The 20,039-nt window shown below is 30.1% G+C and overlaps 2 protein-coding genes across 2 annotated transcripts; one reads left to right on the top strand and one right to left on the bottom strand.

Annotated features, from left to right (window-relative positions):
- The first annotated feature begins 11,661 nt into the window (after nt 1–11,661).
- Nucleotides 11,662–12,346, top strand: LOC108341482 (uncharacterized). The gene is made up of 2 exons (XM_017579158.1): nt 11,662–12,144; nt 12,293–12,346. Exons 1-2 carry the CDS (start codon nt 11,662–11,664, stop codon nt 12,344–12,346), a joined length of 537 nt encoding a protein of 178 aa, XP_017434647.1.
- Nucleotides 12,347–12,423: 77 nt separating this feature from the next.
- Nucleotides 12,424–13,769, bottom strand: LOC108341483 (protein MAIN-LIKE 1-like). Its single transcript, XM_017579159.1, has 4 exons — nt 13,709–13,769; nt 13,059–13,180; nt 12,804–12,959; nt 12,424–12,726 (listed from the first exon to the last, which is right to left on the bottom strand). Exons 1-4 carry the CDS (start codon nt 13,767–13,769, stop codon nt 12,424–12,426), a joined length of 642 nt encoding a protein of 213 aa, XP_017434648.1.
- Nucleotides 13,770–20,039: the final 6,270 nt, after the last annotated feature.

Raw genomic sequence — 20,039 nt, forward strand, 5'->3', positions numbered from 1 at the left:
ACACATACACAAACAGAAACACATAGACACACACATACAGACATACACACACGCACACACATACACAAACACAAACACACACAAACACATACACAAACAGAAACACACAGACACAGACACAAATAAACAGACACATACACACAGATACACACACATAGATACACAGACACACATAGACACAGACACAGACACACAAAATATAACAAACAATCATTCTAAAAAAAATGCACAAATTCAAACACACACACACAATATAACAAACAATCATTCTAAAATAAATACAAGAATTAAGATTAGTTTCTCTTATCTTGATTAAACAACTCTTTCTCTCACATATGCTCCTTAGAGCACTACTTAATACAAGATGACCTAACTAGACAATAAAGACTCAAATTAAAAATTTAAACATATCACCATGATCACATAGCAACAAAGATTCACTTTGAGTAAGTTTGAGTCACATGCATAACATTAATGTCCACATGAAACTCAAAGCAAAAACAACCTAAAAAAAAAAGTAAAAAGTAAACTTACTTTATTCTTTTTTACAATAAGGTGAATGGGAAAAGTTCTTCATTAATAATACTTCTATGATTCTTCAAAAGGATGAATATTGGATTAAAAAAAAATCTAGAGAGGGTGTAAAGAGAAAGTTTAGAAATACGATATGGAGAGATGACTTTTATAAAGTAAACTTAAATTAATAAAAATTCTATTTATAGTTTAAACCTCTTAGTATTAAAATATTACCATATTCTCTTAAAAATATACTACTAATTTTAGACTTTTTAGACTATTTTCTATATTCTCACATAACTTAAAATCTTAACTATTCATAAAAACATGTGTACTTAGATGTATTTTAACAAGGATATAATAATTATTTATATAAATACATAACAAATAAAAAGTGAAAAAAAAACTTATGATTGAGTAAAAAAACGCTTATAAAACCATCTTGTTTTAAAGAATTAATAATATTTTTATATAAATTATATATATATATATATATATATATATATATATATATATATATATATATATATATATATATATATATATATATATATATATATATATATATTCCTCCAGTCCTCCTACAACACATAAAAAATTTACTATTGTAGAACAAAACATATAATTCCTTGTTCGGCTGTTATTTACTGTTCTAAAAATAATAAGTTAAGGAATTAAAAAAAATATATTAAGTTACTTTTAACATCATTAACATATTTTGACTGAAATTTTGAATAAAAGACCTTTTTTATTGATTTCTTCAAATTTTAAGGGAACTATATGAAAAATTAGTGTTTATTAAAATCAGTTTTAAGATTGATTATAAATATTGGAAATGATTTTTTTTATTTAAACCATTAATGCATTTATATTTTAAATAAATAAGTTTGTTTAAATACAAATTATTCTTTTTAAATTCTGGAAATCAGTTCGTGGAATTGATGCTAAGCTTCTTTTCTTGATGATATGAAGAGAATTTCTGGATCTGAGAATGTGAATGACAAAATATTTTGTATGGAAAATGCTGATAATGTTTTAGAGCATTAGTCAACAAATCGAACGTTTTTTTAATTAATATTATCTTTATTATATATAATAATATTTTTTGAAAAAACAAAATCGATCGAGTTAAAAAATCCTCATTCAAAAGTTTTAAATTTATGTTTCTGTTTTTTAAAGATATATATTTTTCTAAAACGATATTGGGTTGGGTTATTCATTTTAATTGTTTTACTTAATTATATATATATATATATATATATATATATATATATGTTGCTTTGTGATAAGAGTAATATGAGAAAATGAAATGTAGATGATATTAAAGTTAGTTATTTATTAAAAGAAGTGCAGTTAATAAAATAAGAGTAAGAGAGTTAATTGTACTAAATGTTGGATAAATGAATAAATAGAAATAAGAAATGTTAATATGAATTGGTGAGAAAGTATTGCATGGTGACTTTTTAAAGTTGAAGAGTGGAAGAAGGGGCATTTTGGTAATACCAAAAGGGGTAGCCGCCAAAGCAACGGTTGAGAGATGGATAGGAAAATGTGACAGAGTCCGCAAGTTGATGCAAGTGGGCCCCACGTACCGTTGCAGAGTTAACACTCACAACACACAACATTATTGTGCGTTTAGGACATATAGGACGTGGGTCCTTCAACAACCAACCGACCTTCACACGTGTCGACTTTTCATTCGCTGACATTACCTGACCACCACCAGTCTCTTTTTTCCTACTTTCTCCTGCTTCTCATCTCTCTTATTAAACAATCCAACCCAATTAACTAGCCCTAATTATGTTTCTTATTTTAAACAAGCTTCTAAGCTTTGATTTATAATATAGGATGATGACAACGGTAGGAAGGCCAATGACTACGATCCACCTAAGGCCATGTGTCGTTTGCCAAGGGGTTCACCCTACGTCGTCGTCATCTCTCTGTATGTTACTCTAACCACTTTCTCAATAGCTTAAACTCTCTTTTTATTTAGGATTTCTTTTTTACAAAATACATTATTATGTTTTAAGATTAAATATTATTAGCTTTTAAATTAACATTCGTGCTTATTTAAAATTTTAATATAATTTTATACAAACTTAAAAAATGTATAAGTATAGTAATTTTAACTTTAAATGGATTCACATGTCAAATTTAAATTGATATTTAATCTTTTTATATAATGTGATATATTTTAACCCAAATGTTAATTTATAATCAATAAAAATAATTTATTATTATTAAATTAAAATATTATATCCATTTATTTTTAAAAATTTGAAACTAGAATGTGTCAAAATTTAATATATGAATAAATTTTAATTTTACATCTAAACTTAGGGACTAAAAACATATTTAATATTTTCTTTTAACTTTAAATTTAGGATATTTCAATTCGGTTTTTCTAGTTGTAAGAATAGTTTGAGATCCACTTTAGGCTATATCTATTTGCTAGTTGATTGTGCAATTTTTTGGAGTAGTGTTAAGTAAACTTTTACTGTTTCATTTACCATGATTGCAAAATTTATAGCATGATATGAGACATATAGTCATGGGATTTGATTGGAAAACTTTGTCACTAGGCTATAAATTATTAAAGAATTTAAAAGACCACTTAAATTATATTGTGACAACAAATGAATTGTCTTATATTCAAACACTAATAAGAGTTTGATCAAGTCAAAATACATTGTCATCAAGTTCTCAGGTATCAAAGAAAGGGTACAAAGTGGACAAATTTACATAGAACATATAGGGATACATTCTATGACAAAAGATCCTCTTATGGAGGGTCTTCCACCCAAGGTCATTCATGAACACACATTCAAATGGGCGTTTTATACTTTAAACAATTTTTAGTTCGATGGGAGTTAATCATTTATGTGATTTATGTTTCATGTTTGGTACTATGCATACATACTCTTGTATTTGGATAATTTCTTTTGATTAAATATAAATTTTGACATTCAATCATTATACTTTGTATAATAATGGTTTTGATTGATCTAATTAAGGTAAAATAGGACCAGTTGAAAATCGACATGTATAGGCCACTTGCATATGAGTCGATGTCTTTTGGTTGTACAATTATCCAAAATATAAATTTTGACATTCAATCATTACACTTTGTATAATAATGGTTTTGATTGATCTAATTAAGGTAAAATAGGACCAGTTGAAAATCGACATGTATAGGCCACTTGCATATGAGTCGATGTCTTTTGGTTGTATCAATATTAGTGATCATTGATGGGCTTAGTTATGATTCATATGACAAAAAACGCTTTTATTCTATGTATTGATATAATTAATAGACATAATTAAGTGGCTATGCCCAATGAATATAAGGCAAATTTTGAGTTCATGAAGTCTAACAAATTTGTAAAGATATAAATATGTCACTTATGAGAGATTATTCAAAAAATTTTGGTCACATATATATTATTTAAATGTGTCAGGGCCTTTATTGAATTGATTAAAATTATAAAGTGGTATTTGTAACATCCTATTTCAATAGTTTAAAACACTATTAAGGAATTATCATACAGTCAATAAACTAGAACAACTAACCATCCGGAAAGTATACAAAAGTGTCTGTACAATTATCCAAAACATACCTATAAATCAAATTTATATACATACCTCTAATAAGACTATCTTATTATTACCGATGTTTCTAGAATGTACAATCCAAAAGAGAATATTAATTATATTATGCATATACATCATCCCCTTCTAGAGTCTGCTCCACACAAATCTCATATCCCTTTGTTGACACCCATCAAGTGATCATTTCAAATCACACAACAAGCACAAACAAAAAACAAAAAACAAAACAAGAAGGATACGCTAATATTATAAAAGAATCATCTCATACAATTATAAAACATCATAAGATATCATTCAATTCCAAACCAAAACATTCATAAGCATACATAAGAATTCTAGACTTGATCAATTTGGATATATATATATATATATATATATATATATATATATATATATATATATATATGTGTGTGTGTGTGTGTGTGTGTGTGTGTGTGTGTGTGTGTGTGTGTGTGTGTGTGTGTGTGTGATAAGAGTAATATGTATTGATGTCAGACTATGACAAGTTATACTCTCAGCTTTCTAGCGCTCAGGCGTCGTTGGCTATCGCGAAGTGTAACACCAAAAGTGTAAAAACCTCTAAATTTAGCTTTGATTGCCCCAATACCTATCCAAATGATCAAAATGGCATCCTAGCACTAGGAATAATTCAAAGACAGGTTTATAACTTAAATTAGATACAAATTTAGTAATTTGGTCAAGAATCAAGGTTCAACCAATCAACCTATAACTCACAACTCATGAATAAGAATTCTAATGCTTTAAACCTAATTTTTTAATGCACTAGCTAGTCAACTAAGTCTTAAATGACCTCAAGGTAACCACGAAACAATAAATTTACTTATAAAATCATTCCTCCAAGATTTCACATGTTAAAACCCCTAAAATGGACGCAAAAGCAACCTAACTCACCCTATTAACTGTTTTTCAACTTAACATCATATTTATGGTTATTTGAAGTTCTAGACAAGTTTAAAATGATCTAAAAAAAGCTTCCTAACATCAACCTTAGTTCCAAAATCACTCTTTAAGAAGTTTACCTACCAAAGCCTCAACTCATACCAAAAATCCACCCAACAACATTTCCATTTCACTAATTCCAACTCTATAACAAATTTATATCACATATATCCACAAAACAACAACATCACATGTTCAAGCAAGCATCATATCACAAATATATACCACAATATTCATCAATCAACAAATATTCACTCAAATTCTAATAATTTCAAACTAGTATACATCTCAAAATCTACCAAACATACTTATATACTTATTATCATAAAAACTAAAGCAAATATTAATTTCTCTTACCTGATGGAAAGCTCAAACAGCCATAAAACCCCTGTCTCAACTCAATTAGCTTTATCGGTACCTACAACCACATAATAATGATCAAGGTAGGTCCTTAGGACCACTGATCAACAAAGAACTGGGAAAGGAGATAAAGTGACACATGCATCAACCTACTTGCATGTGACTTAAACATAAAATCAAACCAAAAAGAAGTAAAAGTTCACTTACTCTATAGGGAAAACTGATTGAATGATGTTGTAAACCTCATTGTCGTGATCGTCTAGGAACCTCCTGATCGTTTAAGAGATAACTTAGGAGCTAAGAATCTTAAAGAGAAGAGAGATGAAGTTTAGAGAAAGAGTTCTAGAGAAATGGTACATTTTTTAGATAATGAGACATGCTTATAAATTTCTATTTATATTATCAAATTTTAACATTAAAATAATCGGTATTATTATTTTAAAACATCTATCAACTCTAATACTTTATTTTCTAGGTCCTTACAGTATTAATATTAAGTTTATGACTAATGGCATAATTGTCATGAAAAGTTATTGGGTAGATATCCTATAGTAATATTTTGATTTGATGAGGAGACAAATTGGAATTGTTAAAATATGGAATATGACTAACATTAGTTCTAAAATGAGTTATGGTCTCATATGTAGAAAAGATAACATTATGTATTGCAATAGGGATTTTGTTTTCTTTTTATCCCCATCAGAAGAGATAATAAGAGCAATGCCTAAGGTCCTCTACATTTGGAAGACCACATTCTTGTGGTAAATCTCACCATTTACATTATTTTCAATGACAAACTCAAGTACGCTTTCACATTATTTTTTCATCATAAATTAGAATATGGGTTCATTAAAGATTAATATATAATTATGCTATTCATTTTGAATTTTTGTGGTTAAAAAAATGTATTTAGATACCATTATTATTTCTTAAGTTTTTCCTACAGTTTAGGATTCTTGAATGTAAAGAAATTTTTAACTTGATTATGCAATTTGAGGCTTATTATTTAAGTTTTGAAGCAGATAAAGAATGTGTGTTATTTTGATTTATCACCTTCTAACACCCTCTTATATTCTTGGGACACTACAAATAAAATAAGAATGACTTATGAATAAAATCCACTATAATTATAAAAAGTTGTTGGTAAATTCTATGGTAAATAAGAAACATTTATCCATAATTACAAAAATTTATTGCTAAATTTTAGTAATGGATAAGAAAAATTTATCTATAATTACCAATAACCAAAATTCGATAGTAATTATTAGTTAACAATTACAAACTCCCAAAATTCATCAATAAATATTTGTTTGGTAATTACCGGGCGAATGTTGGTAATCCACAAATAATATGATTTGATTCTTCTTCCTCTTCTTTTTCTTTTTTTTTCATCTCTCTCCCTCCTCCTCCTTTTTCCTTTATTCTTTTTTTTTTTCTTCTCACTTATCTCCAATTATTTATAACAAATACTTCTTCAAAATTTGGCAGAAAATTTGGTCATCATTTTATCAATAAATTTTAAGATAATCTAGTAACCAGATTTACCTATATTTTTAAAACATTCTATTATCAAAAATTTTATCAATGATCTTTCAGAAAATTAAATTGTAAACTATTTTATGGACAAATTATAAAAAATATTTATTATCAATATATTTACCAACAAATATAAAATAATAATATTATTAAACATTTTACCATAGAATAGTCAAAACACAGTTCAAAAACTTTGATGTTATTTTACCAAAACAAATATTCATAAAAAAAACATTTATATTATCAACAAGTTGGTTATTGCAAAATTTGTCGATGACAAAATCTAATTTATAAACGAATATTTTAGTTGATAATTGAAATTTTAAGTTTTTTTGATAAATTTTGTTTTATCAACAAATTTTACTTGTTGTTAAAATTTTATGAATAATTTAATATTCTTTACTGTAGTGGAATATAAAGAGAAATTATTTATTTAAATTAAAATTTCTATGATTGATTTATGTTATTAGGATCTTGCAAGTGAAAATTTGTCCCATGTTGTAATTTAGTTTAAATTGTTTTATCTTTTAAAGCTCTTTTTAAAATTTATGGGTTTGGGCTCAACTTTAATTTTTGAATAAATTTTAAATATTTAAAGTGTTTGACGTTTGAAAATTACAAAATTTTATGAAATATATATTGATTAATGAAGCACGATAAGTGAATATGTACATGTATTTAGATGTATCGATAGATTACATGTAGAATTGTATTCTTAAATTGGTTTCACTACCGTTACATTGTAAATTGGTGAAGTTAGAAAAGCTATTAGAAGTTTGTCTTAAGAAATTATAATTTAAATGAAATATATAGTTTTGGTTGGTGAAGAATTGTGTAAGAGCTACCGTTATTGTTTTTAATTAATAACATGACTTTATATTAGATTTAAGTAGGGATAATATTACTGAATTGAAAATATGAAATTTAATATATTTGCTAAATTATAAGGTTTCAAGTGTAGCTTATATTTACTATTTAAATAATATTTCAATTCAAAACATATTTATTAAATAAAGAATTTCATGCTTGAGAAAGAAAAATTCATGGGTAGAAATTGGTTAAATTACTCTTAACCTAGAATATGAATATTTTTTTCTGGGAAGAATTCCCTCTCAACAATTGTTTCACTAAAATCAAACTTGTTGGATCAAATGCATACTACTAAACCATAAGTTATAGTTCATAATAATTGTTTCTACTTAAAAATATAGTAATAATCGTCACAATTGAATTATGACTTGGCTCATATCATGAAACCATTAATGTATTTTATAACAATTTAATTATTATTGGCTACATAGTGATAATTTGAAATATTTAAAGTTAAATTATTCACTTAAATATGTAGTTTAAATTACCTATAATTTTAAATATGTGGTATAAATTATCCACAATTTTAAAAATATGGTCTAAATTATAAACATTTCAATAAATTTTACTTATAACTATCAAAATTTTCTAACACGTTGCTTGAAACAAATAAACATCTTTTTTCTATACATTACGAGTTAAAGACAAATAAAAATCATTATATAAAGAACAATAAAAGATCGTGGCTTATTCCTATTTTAGTAATGACTTTTGAACCATTATTATATAGGTTTTGTCTATTTATAAAATGGTGTATTAACATTGTGAGCTGTTAATGATTTAATGTTTAAAAATTATATAGTTCAACTTGGTTATTATTATTATTATTATTATTATTATTATTATTATTATATATATATATATATATATATAAACTAAATAGAAAATTCAAAAAAATAACAACAATGAAATTGATATGCATTGGTTTTCAAGATCAGTTCCAAACCCAATTCTAGCATCTCATAATCGATTCATCCACCTTCATAGTTTTACACAACACACTTTTTTTCCACGCAAGTGAAAAAAAAAAATCAATGCTAGTATTGTAAAAAGTTACTTTTACAAACTTCCTCATCCTAAGCGAGATGACGGAAAAAGATCCCTTACAATAATAAATCATTACTAACTAACACAAGCATATTTGAATGGTGATTGGAGTAAGCTAATTTCTAGTAATATTGTAAATACCAAGTCATTGATGTTTAATTATTATTGATAATCTAAACTTGATAAAGGTATGAGGTGGCAATGTCATATAAAATTTTGTCATCTATTCAACTTGAAGAGTTGTTGAGATTTAAGAGAAATGTTGATTATTTGATGAGTTAAATTACAAGATAAATAAATAGTTACATATTTCAAACATAAATATATATATATATATATATATATATATATATATATATATATATATATATATATATATATATATATATATATATATATATAATTATTTTAATTTCATACATTAAATTCAGCATAATATTCATAAAGCGAACAAAATAATTGGTCACGTAGATATCTATGTCTTAGATAAAGATAAATATGTGTAAATTAATTTATTAAATTAATTTTATGTTTTTATGCAATTGTTAGCAAGTAATATATATATATAATTATTTTAATTTCATACACAAATTCAACATAATCTTTATAAAGCGCGACTAAAATAATTGATCTTATATGAATATGTGTAAATTAATTTATTAAATTAATTTGATGTTTTTTACAATTTTTAGCAAGTATTATATAATTTATTTTTCATTTTTACTATGTTACGTTTGTTGTATAATATTGTGATATATAAGAGCACATAATATTTGGAATGATCTAAAGATAAGAATAGAGATGTGTCCTAAACATGTTTCCAGAGTATATTATTTCCAACTTTTATTTTTTCATATTTTCATATTTTCAGATACATATTTATACACTTTGTATTTTTTGATATTAGTTGTGAATACCGTGAACAATCTTATTACTAATAATAATAATAATAATAATAATTATTATTATTATTATTATTATTATTATTATTATATAGTTTATTTATAACGGTAGTAGGTAATTACATGATGCATCTCATGTAAAGTTAGATAATTAATATGCCTTTTTATAATTTATTAATTAACCCACTGACTTATTCCTAAAAAGAACACTAAACGTTTGTGAATATTACATAAATTTTTATATTATTTTTATACTTTTCTCGTCGATTATTTTAATTTCCCTAGATTTAACATTTATCAAGTATTTTAAAACATACTTCTACATAGAGTATCGAAAACATACCAGTTATGATAAAAGATAAAATTTTACTTTCACTGTTTAATACAACTAAGAGATTCTCCATGCACCTCACCTTTTCACCTGCATCCCCCAATTTTATATTTTGTCTTTCATTTAATAAAGTCAAAACATAATTAATGATTTCTAAGCACCAATAATTTTCCTAACTAGCAACAACCTCAATATTTTTCTAAAATATAAACCCTAATCCCTCTTCTTCGTTCTCATTATTTCACTCACTGTAGCGTAGCATTTTTTTCATTGTTATTGGCATTTTGTTCACTGGGTGAGTGTTTTGAGTTGATGGTTCTGATTCGTGGTGGCGGTGATCCTTGGTGGTGGTGTTGTGGCATTGGACGAGAGGAAGCACATATTACAGGTTAGCATTTCATTTAAACACACTTAACCGCACTTGGACCTGCGGTTTTAGACTTCCGCCGTTCGAACGCCGGTTATAGACAATCACACTTCGATTTTCGGCTGCTCGTAACCGCACTTCGATATGCGGTTTTGAAGGGTCGCACTTTCAAGTGCTTTTCCACTATGCAACCTAATTTCCTTTGTGTTTTATGTATTATGGTATATGATTTTTGATTTAATATTTGTTATTTATGGATTATGTTAGATGTATTAGTTATTAGTCATAATTTTAGTTATGAATGACCTCCATTTCACGAAGTTGGGGAAAACCTCCTGGGTAATTTTTAGCTTAGATGATTTTCATGTTGAAAAGGTGAATATGGAAGTAGAGATCAACCTTCGTCTCCCAGACTCAGCCACTCAGATAAATTGTGTGACTGCTTTCATGTTGTTAGTATTTGTATAATATCGTGGATTACTTTGTTAGTATTTTCATGTTCTTAGTCTTTTTAGAATATCATCGGTTTGGTAGATCTTTGTGCTTAGTGGAAGAATTGAAACATGTAACTGTGATGCTTGCAAAGCCACCTGTCTGGCAACCTGCATGAGTGTGCATAATGTTTCTGTTGTCAATTTTTGTCAGCTACGTGAAATCAACTACTTATTTGTGTAAGCCTGAGTTAGATGGGTTATGAAGTTTCCAATAGTGAAAATGTTAGTGTCCATTATAATCTTCTTACCTTGTGCCGTAGATTGGTCTCTCGATTCTTCTCCAATAATGTCTCACCATTCTTTTGCCTTCTCCAACATCCCAATGTCCTTCTCTAATTATCTTTTTCTTACCCCTTAGTAAAAGCTAACAGTGTATCTTTTGATTTCTGTATTTTTGGTGCTGCTTTAAGATGAGAAATGTAGTATATTTTGATTCTGGAAATTGGACTTAAGGTGCAGTTCGGAAAGAAAGATACTTTATGTAGTTCCGGGAGCATAATCACTATTTCTAGTTCTAAAAATATAAGTTTTCACTAAGATTAGCTTAAACAACTTCTTTATAGTTGTATTTTAATTTTAAAAGTTTTCCTTAATTTTTTATTTGTTATTTGTTATTTATTAAATTTTAATATTGTAATATTTATTGTAGGTCGTATTTAATTATATAAGATGGATAACTATCCATTTTTCGATTCTCAAATAAATTCTGATTTTATGTCAGAGTTTTCTTCTTTTCTAAATGAAGTGGGTGAGGGTGATTACACAGATCAGTTTTCCACTGATCAAATATTCTCATCACGCGCCGATTTAATTGAGTGGGTTCGAAAGATTGCATTTGATCTTGGATTTGTTGTCGTCATTATAAGATCTGACACAGCAACTGGTGAAGCTAGCAGAAAGACATTTATTTTGTTAGGCTGTGAAAGAAGCGGGAAGTATAGGAAGCCAGATGTTCAACCTGGTGTATCTGGCACAAGAAAATGTGAGTGTCCGTTTAGGTTGAAGGGTAAACCTAAAGGAGAGGGTTGGGTGTTAAAGGTTATGTGTGGGTATCACAACCATGAATTAGCAGAGACTTTGGTCAGCCATCCCTTCGCGGGAAGGTTAAATGTTGCTGAACAGTCAATTCTTGTGGACATGACTAATAGTCAAGTAAAGCCGTCAAATATTCTTTTGACTCTGAAAGAACATAATGAAGATAACGTGACCACGATAAAGCAAATATATAATGTGAGGTACACTTACAAACGATCTTTGAGAGGGTCGAGAACTGAAATGCGGCAATTGATGATGTTGTTAGATAGAGACAAATACATCCAGAGAAGTAGATGTTTGGACGATTCTGACGTGGTAAGTGACATGTTTTGGACACATCCCGATTCAGTGCACTTGGTCAATTCATTTAATATTGTTTTCTTAATGGATATGAGATCAAGCCTCATCATACTCTAACTCCTCAACCTCACAAAATTGACCCATGATGGGTAGGTGGAACAGATTCAGAACGTCATCTAATGTGACACTCATCTCACCTATCGGTAGGTGGAAAATATTAGTCTCTAGGTGCCACCTCTCTGAAAGGGCAACGATCAATCCATGATCGGCATACTCGTATGAGAGGTTCACTAAAGAACCCAACCCCGACATAGAGATATAAGGCTCAATGGCCTCATGGTGTATTCCAAAATGCTTCAATTTTTTGTCATGGGAGACCACCTTTATCCCCCTTCGATCCTACAAAAAAACACACAATTATATAGAAAAATAATCTAACAATTATTAAACAATTAACATTTAGGTTGGTGACTAACCCGGCCTTGCCATGTGGCAAATGTAACATGCTGGGTATAGTGGGTAAGTAAGGATGTGTCATGTGGACCTCCTGGGAATCCACCATCTTCATCTTCATCTTTACCTTCAGCTTCATGTTCTTCCTCATTAGAGTCATCCTGCTGCTGAGCATCCTCCTACTCAACATAATCATCCTCACCATGTCCATGTTGTATAAACTCCTCTTGCTCCTCATAATCATGCTCATCAATGACGTCCACGCGATATTCTTCTACCCGTCTTCTATGAGCAGATGTCGTAGGTCGTCTTCTTTCATCATGTGATGAAGATGATGGCTCACGACGAGAGGATGAAGCCTCACCACGATAAGATAATGCACCTCTAGTTCTAACCATTCCTATTAACCAATTATATTATTAACATATTATATACAAAAAAATAAATAATTATATAATAAAAAATATTCAAACAAATAATAAGTAATCGAAAAATATAAAATTCCAAAAAAATTAAATATATAATACTTAAATAATTAGAAATAAATAAAAAATAATATGTAAGAAAATAAAATTTACGGATGATAATAATTATTTTATTAAATAAACAATTTAATAAATATTGCAATTTCATAAAAAACTTAAAAAAATTAAATAAAATTATATACATAATAAATAATATATAAAAATTTAAAAATTTTAGAAAAATAACAATTTCAACAAAGTTTAACAAACAAATAAAATAATTCAAAATATACTTCGAAAATACATTACATTTTATTTAACAACTAACAGAAAAATTAGAATTAAAGAATATATCAATATGAAATTTTACAAACAAAATAATACATTAAAAATAAATAAAATATACTAACGTAATAAAAAAAAACGAGACCTAAACCGCAACTCCATGTGCGACGACAACTAACCGAAGATCCAAGTGCGGTTAGTCTCAGCCGCAGTTCCAACTACGGATAACCCAACTGTCATTCTCTAAAAAACCAACCGCAGATCCAACTGCGGTTGCAAATCGAACTGGGAGCACACTTGTCTGCACATCCAACTATGGCAGGCTTTAACCGCAAGTCCAACTGCGGTTAAGCCTACGACTCCTCCCATTGTCGGCCAGCAACGACGAAGCGGAAAAAAACCAGCACAGATCAACCCAAACTCAAGCAGATCAACCAAAAACAAGCACATACATATATTCTATCATAACAACACGCATCATGCATTGTATACTACAGCTCTAACGAAATCTAAATTACTAACCTGGACGCCAGAAAGCTTGATGTACGTGAGATAAAGATACCTGCAACAACAGCCCACAAGGACACCAACACCAAGGAGGAGGCGGAAGGAAGAGCAAAAATGACGGAGGAGGGGAGCACGGGAGGAGCGTAGAGAAAGCTTTAGATGTGGCACAGGAGGGCAGAGACAAAAGAAGAGTGTTTTAGAAAGGGGGTGTTGGGTTTGAAGGTTTGAAACGTGAGATGCAGCAGAGGAAGGTTTGAAAATGGGTAAGCTTTTTTATAAAACCAAAATATCAGACTGACGCTACTGACAAGGGTACACTTGGAATTGAAAAGAAATTGGAGGTGCAGGATGAACTTAGTCTTTGTTCACTTGAATGGATTTGAGGGAGGGTGATTGAATGAATTTGAGAGGATTTGAAAATAAATTTTTTTGTTGTTTATTTGAGTGGATTTGAAAGTAGGTGAGAGTGGATTTGGAAGTAAATTTTTTTAATCTGTCATATCAATCAATTCCAAATTCACTCTCACTTATCTCCAAATTCACTCAAATAAACAATAAAAAAAATTATTTTCAAATCCTCTCAAATCCATTCAATTACTCTCTCCCAAATCTATTCAAGTGAACAAAAGATTAATGAGGTATAGGGAGAAACACTCTACAACGAAATACCCATAAGTTACTTAGAAGTTATTGTTAGCATTGATGGAATGAAAGTAAACATTTTTGTATCAATATTTTTTCTTATGCTTATATTATATCTATTTTCCTAACTGTGCGAGATAAATATTATGAAATATTTCTAAAAGAGTTATCCATCAGTCTTAGAATAAACTATTTATTCCTTAAAAAGGCTATAGAAGGATGTAATATCTTATATTGTAAAATCATTTACAAATAAATAAAACAATTGGAATATGTTGTTTCCAAGACATTAAAATGAATTATATTATATAATAAAATGCATAAAAAACAATTGGAATATTTTGCTTCCAAGACATTAAAACGTATTTTTATTCTATAATTGTATAATAAAGGACTAAAAGTAATTCAATTATAGTACTCAAAAGGAACCCTTACAGCAATCAATAAGCAGAAGAAGAACTGCAACATTTATTTATTATTTATTTCAAAAGGAAACAGAGCATGTGCATCTTTGAAGCTGCACGTGGGAGCGGAGCGTGGAGGCACGCGACACGGTGTTGGGTGTTGCTCCACCGCGTACGGTTGGGAAAGGAAGGCCAAAGGGCGTAGTGGTCCCCTTCAGATGTGACCAACTTCTCCCATGCCTTTGCCTTTGTCTCTTTGTTTTTGGAAAATCAATCTACGCGTCTTCACCTACTCGCGTTCGTTTCCCTTTTTCACGTCATTTTCACACCTTTTTCACATTTAATTCCAATTATGTTTTGCTTCTTGACTCCACTTTACCCTTTTACCCCTCTTAATAATCTATTGTCATTTTCATTGCATGGGTGTTTCTGGTATTATGAGATAACCCTTTCTCTCCTTCCATGTTGTGCTGTCTATTGTGTGTAAAATGCAAATTGTCTTACGTAAGCTCTCGGAGTATACACAACCGTTGAAATAAAATATTAGCTTCAACAATTTATAGGTACAAAATAGTATAATTAAACAGATTGTATTAAATTATGATTAGTTTGGTTGTGAACTAATTAAAACTATAAGTGGAAAAATTATTCTTTTTAATTGTGAATGGGCTTGTGTTTAGCTTTGTATGTGCATGATTGGCACATGTAAAGTGTGTTGATCATGTATTTCATAATTTATTTTATAGTGCACGTGTATAAAAGGTATGTCTGCAACTATCACGTACTGAGTATTGTTTTTTATGATGTGAAGTAAGAATATATGTATAAACAATTCAAATAATTGCATGTTTTTTCTTCATTAATAAAGTTCAACTTGTATATAAAAAAAGTAATCCAATTTTAGTTATGATTTACAATTATTACTCATGAATCTGAACAGTGTTTGTGAATTGATTAATGAATAAGTTCTTTTTTTCTTTTTTATAAAATGTTCTTGAATAATATTTTTAATAGCGCTATAGGTTATATATGTTTTGTTTTATCTTGATATTGTATGTTGTTCATATATATATATATATATATATATATATATATATATATATATATATATATATATATATATATATATATATATATATATTTTTTTTTTTTTTCAAATATATTTTATAATTTAATTTAATTTAACAGTTTCCTTCAAAAGTATTTCTCAATTTTATCGAATAATCTTTTTAGCATTTTTAAAAAAAAAAATTTTAATTGATGGGTAAAATATTTAAATTTACGTGGATACAAATATATAATTATTAAAAATATAGTAATTAACAATTCTTATAGTTTTAAATCGAAATATGACTAACTACATACATAATCTCCTCTAGAGTTCAGTATTGTAAGGACCGTGCGTCCTTTTAAAAGAAGAAGTGGGAAAGGGGGACAAGTGCACGTTCGTGTATTGGTAGGAGAAGGGCTCCACGTCCAGCAAATGAGTGGCAGCAGCAGCTGGTGGGTGGTGGGTCTCTCCACTTTGGAGTGCTTCACCCACCAAGGGAACCATCATCATCACCTTCATAAGTGTGTTGGGCACTAAGGATGGAAGTAACGGCTGAGATTCGTCCAAGCTGGCACCAACAGTGGAGTGCAGAGTCTTCCTTCTTCTTTAAGAGAAGAACCCATGGATTCCACGGGGTGCTGGGTTCTGAAATTCTGGTGGAGTGAAATTCTTGCTGCCATATCTGTGAGAGGGTGAAGTGGGGAGCTGCTGAAGTGCAAGGAGGCCTTGGATTGCAAGTCGTGGGAGAGATAGATTCAAGAGGGGTGTTGGGTGCTGCATCCGGAGGAGTGAAGAGCTTTACTGCAAATCTTTTGGAGAAAGATCCAAGGAAGTCTTCAAGAGGTAAGGGGAGCTAGATCTGTTTCTATAGATTGTAGAAATATTAAACTGTGTTTGAGATCTGTTATATTCTGCTCTTTGATGCAAATATGGGAATTTGGGGATGAAAAATGGGGTTTCTGGGTTTCTGGAAAACCTGGTGCGATTCTGCATAATTCTGTAGAAACGCGCGCTCGTCCAAACGGTGCTCGACCAAATAGTGGTCGGCCAATTTCTGAACGTTCGGTAATTGTTCTGAGCGTTCGCCCGAATCGGCCAAATTGGAACGTTCGTCCGTATAGTGCTCAACCAAGGTTAGCCAGTTTTGGAACGTTCGGTCATTTAAAGCTAGCGAGCTTTAGCGTTCGTCCTTGGTTTGCAATAGTGATATTAGCGTTCGGTCTTGATCATCTATTAAGTGATATTAACGTTCGGTCGTTAGTATAGGTTGAACCATGAATTTCAGTACCGTTCGGTTAAGAATTGGATTTAGTACCGTTCGGTCAGTCTATGATTTATTACTGTTCGGTTAAGTGTTGATTCGGTCAGGATTGTAGACGATCGTCCAATTCTTAGGTGTTCGACATAGTACTTTCGGTGTTCGATTAATATTAAAAACGTTCGTTCTAAGGATGTTTAGTTTAATAGTGTTTGATCTTGAATGATCGGTTTTGGTGTACTGTTGTTCATAAGCGTTCGGTCTTAAGTTGGAATTATTAGGATTGAATATGAAGCGTTCGGCTTCGGTGTAATAAAGATTATGAGCGTTCGTCTTTATTTGTTATCCTCGGATAGTGATCCTGATCATTCGGTCAACCTTGAGTGTTCGGTCTTGAGTATTAGTGATTGTGAGCGTTCGGCCTTAATTTGATATTCTTAAGTTTGAGACTTAAACGTTCAGCCTTGGTGTATTAGTGAGTATAAGCGTTCGATCTTACCTTGGTATTCTCGGGTATCAATCTTGACCGTTATGTTTTAATTTGATAGTCTTAATTTGAATCATGAGCGTTCGGTATTGTTATGTGATTATTGATTTATAGCGTTCGACCTCGATCAGGTATTCTGAGGTTTAGATTGTAAGCGTTCGGTTTTGGTGTAGATCTTGACCAGTTAGTCTCAGGCTTCAATCTAAAGTGTTCGATGTGTTAGTAAACGTTCGGTCTTGTTAAAGTTTCAGTTAGTGATCGTCCATAGTGAGCGTCAAATCTTGGTGATGTCTTCTGGTTAATGATCGTTCACATGTAACGGTCGTTCTCGATGATGTTTGTCCGTACTCGTCCTAGGCAGCGTTCGGTTCTGATGAAGTTTTATATTTGAGCACTCGTACAAACAGTGTTTAATTCAATATGGTGTTCGATGGTTTAGCGTTCGGCCTAAGTACTCGATCATAGCGTTCGGCCTAATAGTGTTTAATTGAATACGGTGTTCGGTTTTTCGCGTTCGGCCTAATGGTGTTCAATATTCGGTTTTGAGCGTTCGACCTGACAGTGTATGATCTGATGACGTCCGTCCAAATGGTGTTCAGCCTGGTGTTTGGAAAATGGCGTTCGTCCAGTAGCGTTCATTCCATGGTGTTCGGTGAATAGCGCTCGTCCAAATAGTATTCTACAAATAATGTTGTCTAAGTTTATTTTCTCTTGAATTGAATTATGTGTACAAATGTTTGGAATATAGGTTGTGATGTGATGTATGTGAAAATATGAGAATGTATAAAATATGATAAATTACGGTGATGATATGATTGTAAAGGTAAATGATGAATTGAGTATGATTTGGACATCTCGGGGAGAGATGGATGAAAGTGTTATGTGGTGTTGTAGTTGTTCTGTATAACTGTAGTGAACTTTGGACTCGGTCTGTCTATCCCTACACTCAAAGCATTGTTCATGCTCACATAGAGAAGAACAGTGTCAGTGGTGAGAGTAGAGGGAGGTCCTCGTCTATGGCCTTTAATGGTAGAGATAGGCAGGTTGGGGATTTACCTTGCTAGTGTTGGGGAGTGCCAGCTGAACTATGCAAGTGCAAAGACGACTGATAGTTCGACAGTTATGCAAATCCAAATGAGTCGTGTGTTAGGGATTTACCTTGCTAGTGTTGGGGAGTGCCAGCTAAACTATGCAAGTGTAAAGATGAGTCGTGTGTTAGGGATTTACCTTGCTAGTGTTGGGGAGTGCCAGCTGAACTATGCAAGTGTAAAGATGAGTCGTGTGAGTGTGTGAGTGTGGTTTAATGAGCATGCCTTAATTGTTCTTTTATATGAACCTATGTATAATAACATGAATTAACTGTGATATATGTATAACATGCTTTTTATATTTAGCTCACCCTTGCATTGTTTGTGTTATGTGCTGTTGGGTATGTTTCGTTGGTGATGATCATCCACTTGGATGGGAGCAGATGTTGTCGAGGAGATTCCCTTGGAGCAAGAGCTAGAGGATACCGAGGTTGCGGTTTAGACTGTTAGAAATTTTCCTATTCGAACACTTGTAGTGTTCAATAATCTAAGCTGTTAAGTTTAAATTTTCGTTCCTTTTATTTGGATGACTGTAATTTCGCATTTAATTACACGTCATACTCCGACTGTTCTCTTTACTGGTATGTTGACGTCTATATTATATAATATTCGTTATTATATAATTGGGATGTTACAAGTATTAATCTCAGACATTAATTAAAACAAACATTAGTTTATCTTATATATAACACACTATAAACATTCTAAAATATTAATGGTTATTTTTTATATCAATGAATAAAATAAATTATTGTTTTTTATTGACTTGAAATGAAATAATAATTTAAGAAACTTTTATTTAATGATGAGATAACATAAGTCAAGAAGTTCTAGAAAATATTCATACGGATTTAAATAAAATAAAATCTACAGTATTTTCCAATTTCTTGTTGAGGAATGTAGTAATGATAGTATTAATTTCTATTTATCAACATATGCTTGTCGTTGTTATCTATATTTAAACAAAAAAAATGTGTAAATTCTAATTGTGATTAATTTTTCTATTTGGTAATTTTTTTTTCTTTCTTCCTTGTGATTTTTATGTGTAAAAATAGAATTTTAGCTATCTTTGA

Source organism: Vigna angularis, chromosome 6, assembly GCF_016808095.1.
Source record: "Vigna angularis cultivar LongXiaoDou No.4 chromosome 6, ASM1680809v1, whole genome shotgun sequence".
Classification (NCBI taxonomy): domain Eukaryota; kingdom Viridiplantae; phylum Streptophyta; class Magnoliopsida; order Fabales; family Fabaceae; genus Vigna; species Vigna angularis.

Bases quoted from the DNA above. Each gene is read 5' to 3' on its own strand.
- LOC108341482 (XM_017579158.1), top strand. From the start codon at position 11,662: ATGGATAACTATCCATTTTTCGATTCTCAAATAAATTCTGATTTTATG. The intron at 12,145-12,292 runs GTAAAGCCGTCA...TGATGTTGTTAG, and splicing joins TGGACATGACTAATAGTCAA to ATAGAGACAAATACATCCAG.
- LOC108341483 (XM_017579159.1), bottom strand. From the start codon at position 13,769: ATGACAGTTGGGTTATCCGTAGTTGGAACTGCGGCTGAGACTAACCGC. The intron at 13,181-13,708 runs GTTAGTTGTCGT...ATTGGTTAATAG, and splicing joins TAACCGCACTTGGATCTTCG to GAATGGTTAGAACTAGAGGT. The intron at 12,960-13,058 runs GTAGAAGAATAT...TATGTTGAGTAG, and splicing joins CATCTGCTCATAGAAGACGG to GAGGATGCTCAGCAGCAGGA.